The sequence below is a fragment of the Phalangium opilio genome, unplaced genomic scaffold (assembly GCF_054372755.1).
Source record: "Phalangium opilio isolate 3A_F unplaced genomic scaffold, DU_Popi_V2 ptg000043l_1, whole genome shotgun sequence".
Taxonomy (NCBI): domain Eukaryota; kingdom Metazoa; phylum Arthropoda; class Arachnida; order Opiliones; family Phalangiidae; genus Phalangium; species Phalangium opilio.
In genome coordinates, this window is record NW_028324167.1 from 867,027 (window position 1) to 875,870 (window position 8,844).

Consider the following 8,844-nt stretch of genomic DNA (forward strand, 5'->3'; position numbering starts at 1 on the left):
AACAAGGGCTTATGTCAGTGTTTGATGACACATCATTAACATATTTTGGGCCATACCTAATATTCTTTTTGGTAAAGGGGCAGTTTCTTGATATGGCATCAGTAATTCTCTGTTCGTCGTATGTATTTATAATAATATTTCTTCCACATTTTTTAAATTGAAGCATAGGAAAAACACAATGCTTCCAAAAAAAAATTCAGTATCTGAACTTGAGTTTTCATGTAATAGAAATAAAATAGGAAATTTAGTCATCTCTGGTAATTCTGAGTTTGTGAGACCAACCTCAGAGACACGAAATCCAACAATTTGAAAAGAGGTATTGTATGAGAGTTCAGCTTTTTTACTTTTTTTTTTGGCAGAAGATTTTAAGACTCTCTGAGCTAAGGTTATTGCTTCAGGCGCGCCAAAAATTACAAAAACCTCGTCATGTGACATGAATCTTAGTATTACTTTGCTTAAGTGACCCTTTTTCAATATACCTATACTCTTGTAAAAGCTAGGACAGTTTCCAAATTTGGCTTGGATTCTCTGGACATGATATTTCTAAAAGCTCCTTTTTTTCAGGTGGTTCCTGTTTCATAGAATCTGCAATAACATGCGAATTTTTAGCTGTAGTTTTGCATATCCTTTTAAATTCCTTTGTTTTTCTTGATTTTGATTGTAATACCTTATCTTCGCCTTGATACTGAATCAGTATTGCATTGTCATTTAAAGCAATACTGTCACGCAAGTAATATGATACTTTTTTAAAACCACTTGTCACCTTTACAGAGTGATCAATTCTTATGTAATGGTATGTTTGTATAACTGAAAGTTTTTTTCGTTTGTTGTTATATGTGGCTTTCCAAAGATAACCATCCATGTATACAGCGGAAAGATTTCTTTTAGGAACAAAAAAGGCAAAAATATCTCCATTTTATATTTCTGTATCTATTGGAATACTACCATTAAATACTGGGCCCGAGAACTTGCTTTCTTCAATCTCTCTTAATATAGCCTCAGCTTTTTCTAATGACAATAGCTCATCAATATTTTCCAAAAATGGGCGTGTAATGCCCTGTAATTTATGAGGCTGATTAACATTCTCTGAGGGGATGTCCGAGCTTCTGCTGTTATAACTTTCAACATTGCAGGTGTTAATGGAACATTCATTTTGACCTTTGGCGATGAATGTTTTTGAATGTTTAGTAGGGCTAAAAAGTGATTTATTATCAGGACTAAAAGAGGTTGAATCTGATTCATGCTCAAAATCAAAATGGCTAAACTCAGATTCTGATGATTCTTCATTCGAAACAGAAAAAATATGCTCATGTGTTGTATCAGAAAAAGAATTTCCACAACCAAAAAATAAACCTTCACAATCAGATGACAATTCATCATTTGAGAGAAAGGGAATACTTATATCTCCCTTTTCATTAGGTTTTGAAGTTAACTCGTCTTTATAGATCGAGCCATTAGTTACATTTTCATTAGGTTTCGAAGTTAACTCGTCTTTATTGATCGAGCCATTAGTTGCCATTTCATTAGGTTTAGAAGTTAACTCGTCTTTATAGATCGAGCCGATAGTTGCCATTTCACATGGTTTTGAAGTTGACTCGTCTTTATAGATCGAGCCGATAGCTGCCATTTCATATGGTTTTGAAGCTGACTCGTCTTTATAGATCGAGGCATCAGTTGCAATTTCAATGTTTTTATCAACTTTTGAAGGTGAATGGTCTTCAGTTGTGTTTGAATTCGAATTGGATTTAACGTAACTCCGACTTAATTTACTTAGTCTCTTCTCCCTTCGCTTCATGATGGAAAAAATACCTAGATTTCTAACAATCACTCAAAAAATCACACTTTCGTCAAAGCAGATGCAACGCTTCCAAATGACAATGTCAACAGTCAAATCCGAATCAGGAAATCTACAACACAGGAAATCTTATCTGTTAGACAACAAAGCAGTAGAGATTTAACATCATCTTTCCATTGCAGTCCCGGACTCCCGGACGTTCGGTTTAGAGTTAGACCATGGCCCTCTCCATCAGTCTGGGAAATAAGGATATTTTTTAAACTAGTCCTTGGGACCAGTGACCCCCCTAGTCCCCGAAATAATTAACTGGTCTCAGGACTGGTCCCAGCCTTTGTTCTCCTATAGATTTCCAATTAATAAACTGGTCCTGAGGACCAGTAACCCCCACTTTTGAATTAAAAAACTAGTCCAAGCAATTAATAAACTGGTTTAGGACCAGTGGACGTGTGCTATTTCTAAGTCTGGTCCAAATACCAATCGGCGGGAAATACAAAGTATACGAAAATGAATCCCTAGTTCCCTATGGTGACGGTTGGTCTTCAAGCAATATCCATTGTCCTATTCATTCGAATAAGTTGAAATATTTACGTAACAAATATACTACGAAGGTTTCAAACTTTTAAAAGTGGAAATAACAATTTATTTCATAATGTCATTAATTGGTTCAGAGGTAACACTCAAAATATCCTTGGATATACTGGCAAAAATCTCCTGAAAGAATGGCGTTTTAATCTCTGCTATTTTAGGCCTACTAAAAATAGATTTTAAAGATTCCGAATGGCTTAAATTTAACTTTTATAATATAAAAAAGTAGCCATTTAGAAACATCATTGTTGCCACTTTCCAGTATGAAACTTATGACGTCACTGCGCCCTCTCGTTGAAGTTTTTTTTTAACCATAAGTGTATGGTAACCCTAGTAAGAGATGGGGCGGTTCGCTCCCTTTATCCAGCCAAAGGAATGAAAAGTAGTCTTCCTCAGGCTTTTTACATAAAGATCCACACTTCACAGGATGCATGTTACATGGGTTTTTGTCTTAAGTTCCCTTAACCATAATGAACTATAAATTCTGTTCCAATAGACCTATTCTGTAAATATTTGAGAAATCAACGCACAGGGGCTGGGTCGACATAAGAGGTCCGCCATGAGACAACGCCCAGACGGGGCCCGCGTTCGCTACACGCGGGAGCCTAGAGGGAAGGTACTTCTAAAGCTGGTCCCGCCCCTGTGGAGTTTGCTTCTCCCATGGCATTACAGGCATTGTTAGAGTAGGAAATTTATAGATAATTAAAAAAATCACAAGTTTTTATATCATAAAAAATAAAATTTTATTTTGCATTTATAATCGAATTACAATGATACAATTTAATTTCATAAGGGACGCACGCATAAATAGTTTGCCTTACCAACTTACCATTCAGAGGAACGCCCATTTCTGTTTTTGAAATGTACCTTACAATTCAGAATGATTCAAGAGTCGGGAATGATCGTGGCACCCTCCTGTGAGTGAAACTTCTGGGCGATGGGAATGGCTCGTTTCTCCCAAACTTCAAAATGTAACTACGATAGGGTAGGATAGGTGAGTTTTGGTTCGGTCCCCTTAATGGCCGAACGACAGTCTCTAGCCACAGCTATCCTGTTCTTTCGCTAATGTTGAGTAGCTTCGAGCAGTTCAATGGGATTGCTAGCCCCCTAAAAATAATACCAGGGTCTAATGTATTTGATTAATTTTAGGTTTTAATTAATTGATGGTGTGTCCTTTAACCACTTACTAGTTTCTTCTTCGGTTTTAAGGCTTAAAAGTTTTAATTCCGTCTTTCCTTTGATAAGCTTCAAAATATATTCTCTCACTTTTGATAAATTGTGATTTTCTAGATCCCCAAATTTCATTTGGTGAAACACACGCAATTGTTCAAATTCCTCATTACTTGTCTTAGACAAGAGACGTAACGCCCACTTTCTACCAGAAAGGCTGTCATTCGGCATTTCAGTTTTTGTTCCTTTCAAAATGCCTAATATGTAATATACTATAAATAAACCACAGTCATTTGTCCATGACTTCTCATCCGAAGGCGAGGACAATTGAACTGGACAGTCTGTACTAGCCCCTAATAACCAGTCATCGACTTCCAGCTTTTCGCCACGGCGGTCGAATGCCAGCATTAATAAAACCAATATGCATTTGAAATGGTGACGCAACTCATAAGGTTTTTGAAGCATACTATCCAAAATAAATATTTTCTTTTCTTTTAGATACACTAATCCCAGCAGCCAGTGATTTACTTTTCCAAGTGGTGTGTTTGGTAGCAAAATTGCCCACACTTCCTTTTTCAAAGCCTCAGCTTCTTGAAGACATGATGAAAGTTTCAATGTAATATTGTTAAAATAATCTTTTTTTTATTGGTGCAAGCGTTACTCAAGGCACCAACCAAAGATATGAAAGTCACACTATCTAATACGAATACTCGTTTCTCTAGCTTCAACGTTTTAACCAAAATCCCAATACATATTTCAATTACTTTATCATAAATCTCTTCTCCCAACTTCAGGCTCATTGTGTATCTATTTCTCTCAAAATGTTTTTCATTACATAGATCCCCTTTACTGAATTCCAGCCCTTCTTTATCGGCAACTTCCAATTCAATATTAAGTTCTTCGTTTGTGTCGATATCCCCGTCAAGCTTTACCCTTTTGGAGACCTTTTCAAGTGAATTGTCTTCAATTTCACGCCTATTTCGTTTTGTTGAACCACTTAAAGGCGAATTTTTGTGGTTTTCATGGTTGTCTTTTGGGAAATTCATTGACGGTTCATCATCTGTAGAAAAATTAATACGCAAACTTTTGTCCGACAGATTTATCTTTCCCTGCTTCAGAGGAGTGGAGTGCAGTATTGTTTTATTTATAGCGTTTATAGAATCAGGAGCATCAGTACAAGTGTAGTCAAAATCTATAGCCCTTGGTTTTTTTCGTCCACTTTTTGTGGCGCCTTTCATGAGCTTGGTGAGACTACTGTTTAATAATTTTTTTGAGGAGTGCGCACCCACGCCCATTGTTTTAGCTACCGCTAAAACATGATAACATTCTTCAATTTGGCAAGTGCACTTCATGTTTTTGATTAAATTAAAAGTCTGACCAGAGGCCTCGTCAAAGGGTTCTTTTACAACATATACTTGAGTATTTGGTTCAAAAGAGACGAGTTTGTTTTCAGCACATAAAGAAGCCACAAATTCTCTTGTGTTACTGTAACAATCTTCTACCTGAGACCGAAGCATTGTGGCACGAACTTCTTCAATGCAATTTTCTGCGCTTTTCAATTGTGCTTCATTAATAGAGATAAGCAAATCCAAGTCAACCGCCGACCCTTTTAAATGATAGTCGCCACGTCCACGGTAGCATCTATTGAATTCGAGCAAATAATCCATTTGCATCTGATGCAGCAAAAGAATGAGATGATCTTCATTTTGTTCTTTGTTTCCGATTTCAGCTTTTAACTGGCTGTTAAAAGCTTCTGAAAGATTATTTGTTGGCATTTTATTTTGGAACGCAGCAAACTGATGAGTTTTCGCTTTTATAGCACCTCTTTTCAAGTCATTTTTAATGTTTACGTTAATGTATTTCAGAAATTCTTGCGACCATGATTTAGAAAAGTTTTCATATAGGATTTCAAATTCTTCCTCGGTTCTCGCCTTTATAATATCGCAACTTTTTTTAGGAAAAAATCAATGTTACGGTGGATATGATTTTGACAAAATCTAACATTCATCTTTGCTTGAGGGCAACTTGATGAAATTGCGTTAATTAGACCTTTCTCTCGGTCAGTAACTATGGGAACATTTCGTCCCCACGCATCAAATTCAATCAAACGAGCCAGATACTTCCAAAATATTTTATGAACCTCCTTGTACCGTTTTTCGTGTAACAAATAAAAAACAGGGAATACTGGATCACCTTCAATAAATGTATTACGCATTACAATGGCCGAAATATAAAAGTTCCCCATATCATATGTCGTGTCATACGAAATTAGCTGTTCTAGTGTTGCATCTTCGTAAGAAGCCTTAAATAATTTTATGGCAAGTGAAACTGCTTCGGGTGAACCCAAAATTACGTAAACTGGATCACAAATTGAAATACACCGAATAAAAAATTTTAACGGGCCATTTTTGAGAAATAGCGTATTTAATCTTGGGTCATTTGTAATTTTTTTCCTTTTGTCAATATTATATTTGAAATTTTGTGCTTGTTTCCTATTTCTAGCGCAAATGTCCTCTACATCTTCGTATTTTACTGCTATCTCAGGGTCTTTAGGGGATTTTGTGCTGTACTTTTCAGAAGTTTCACGTTTAACTTCTCGGGTAAGCTTTTTTGGGCTTCATATCATAAGTGACCTTTTCTTTCAACATTTTCTTTACAGAAGAAATTGTTGGGGCGAATATTCTGCTGTGCACCTTGGAATTACCATGAGGTTTTGGTTTCCATAAATTTTCATCTCCAATATACTGGACAATAATAGGAACACAACTGCTGTCTTTGTTATTTTCTAGTTTGAAAATTATCTTTTTAAAACCACTCGTACATGTCCCGTTTTCGGTCTTAAGATAAAAATATTCCTTCAGTATTGAATTAGAGATTGATTTCTTAGTTTTTTTCCATAGTACTCGGTAATTGTTGATGTCATTCATTTTGCACTTCAGCACCGCAGAAAGCATAAATTTCGCCTCCTCTTACATTATTGTTAATTGGCAGTGGGGTGGTTATTATTTTTCCACGAAATTCATTACTTTTAATTTTACAAAGTAATTTCTTTGCCTTTATGTTAGTCAAGGTCTTAGATATGTTGCTTTCAAAAGCTAGGCTCTGTGAATTTGATTCTTTCATCCTTTCTAGACTTTTTGGTTGATTTGACTGCTTCAGAAAGGGTTTCCTTGAGAATTCAAGATTTACCAATCGACTGTCAGCACTGTTTGAATCACCTTTGTTAGATGACTTTGATTTTACATCTGGTTTGCGATTAATATCAATTTTATCAAAATCAGGAAAATGTTTCTCTGTATCACTGTTTTCATTGGATCTTGGACCCAAAATTTTGCGAGAATTTCAGTTCTTCTTAGAATCATTTGAAATTTCTTCAAAGTCGCCTTTCTCGGTCGACATGGGATGTTCTTCAAAGTCGCCTTTTTCGGTCGACATGGGATTTTCTTCAAAGTCGCCTTTTTCGGTCGACATGGGATTTTCTTCAAAGTCGCCTTTTTCAGTCGACTTGGGTTTTTCTTCAAAGTCGCCTTTTTCGGTCGACTTGGGTTGTTCTTCAAAGTCGCCTTCTTCGGTCGACTTGGGTTGTTCTTCAAAGTCGCCTTTTTCGGTCGACTTGGGTTGTTCTTCAAAGTCGCCTTTCTCGGTCGACTTGAGTTGCTCATTGGCTTTCAATGTTGTATGAATATTTCACAATCAGAAATCATTTTGGGATCGCTTTCTTCACTCAATGTCAGTGCCGTTTCTCCAGTATAATCGTTTTCAATTGAAATACCATAGAATTCCATATCCCTTAGAAACTCAGAGGCTTCCTCACCAGTACAATAATGTTGCAAAAAATAATTAAAAGCATCAATGCGCGGCATTCCTTTATTACAACTTTGAATCATTCCAATATAATTATTTATATATCTTCTCCAATCAGTTTGCTGTTTTTGCAGCATCCTTTTCAAGTTCTCCACGATCCTTCCTATGCTGTAATCTGTAATCTTCACTAGTGTGAACTGGACTTTTTATTACTAATTCGTTACGTTGTATGTTTTCTAATACGGGAATTCTTTCATTTGTTTCTAAATATTTATTGAATTTTTTCATAGCGTTTTCATAATCTATATGATTTTTCTTTTCTACTAAATCCAATGTATCTTTATCTAAGTAATGGTACCCTTCAAAATTAACAGTATTTCTAATATCATTTTTATTTACAGCCCCCTTTCGCCCATCATCATAAACAATAACAAAACCTAACTGAACTACTCTTTTAAGAGGCAGTCTAAGTGACTTAAGTATTAGATGTATTGTTGACTTACGACTCTCGCTAGTTAAAATTTCGATGTCGATATCATCGCTAATTACTCTGCTAGGGCGAGTGGCATAATTGTGATCATACAATTGTGGGTCGTTATGTACATCACTGTCAACATTGTTTTGCAAGTCATCCTCATTTTTGACAAGTTGACCAGTTTGAAATGGTTTCACAGCATCTAAAGGATTGTGAGACTCAAAATTCTTACCTGAAGAGTCCATCTCCACTTCTTGTAAAATTATATAAACGGTAATAATAATTACAAGTGATATTAATCGTTCCACTATTTTTTGCCAAGCAAAACTAAGCTCAAAGGATTTTCCAAGCCTGATACTCGTTGCCTACAAACACTAAGTAGTACAAGTAAAGGCCCGTTCACACGACACTCTTTTTCTCGCTACGCTCGCCGTGCTGAGCTCATCAGATTTTCTGGCTTCACCAGCCTCTAGTAAATGCACTGTTCACACAATTTTGGCCGTGTGAACAGTACTTTTTCTAGAGGCTGGTGAAGCCAGAAAATCTGATGAGCTCAGCACAGCAAGCGTAGCGAGAAAAAAAGTGTCGTCTGAACGGGCCTTAACAAAAGTAAACACATGTACAACAGTCTGGGAAATAAGGATATTTTTTAAGTCAATATTAATTTCCACTCCATGTATATAGACTCCTAGCCTTGACTGGTTCTCATTCTTGCCTTCCTTGGTACAACCACAGCCCACTCTATCACGCTTTGCCTTCACACGCTATAAAAGCCCCTCCAAGTTGTAACGGCTTCTATAGCCCGTGAAGCAAAAGCGAGATCGAGTGGGCTGTGCGTCAACGAAATACTCCCTCAACGTTTTAATAGGATTAGTAAAAATAAATTTGGGATAGGGTCACTGGTCCAAAAAACCAGTTTAATCAAAAACGAAAAAAACCCCGTTTAATATTGTAGATGCTTGGGGTCACTGGTGCCGAGGACTAGTTGGACTAGTTTCAAAAAAAATCCTTATTT

The 8,844-nt window shown here is 36.4% G+C and overlaps 1 protein-coding gene across 1 annotated transcript; it reads right to left on the minus strand.

The window, feature by feature from the left end:
* Positions 1–3,041: 3,041 nt before the first annotated feature.
* Positions 3,042–5,486, minus strand: LOC149677278 (uncharacterized). The gene is made up of 2 exons (XM_089837280.1): positions 3,568–5,486; positions 3,042–3,487 (listed from the first exon to the last, which is right to left on the minus strand). The coding sequence occupies exon 1, from the start codon at positions 5,323–5,325 to the stop codon at positions 4,162–4,164; it is 1,164 nt and encodes a 387-aa protein (XP_089693406.1). The 5' UTR covers positions 5,326–5,486; the 3' UTR covers positions 3,042–3,487; positions 3,568–4,161.
* Between the last annotated feature and the right edge of the window lie 3,358 nt (positions 5,487–8,844).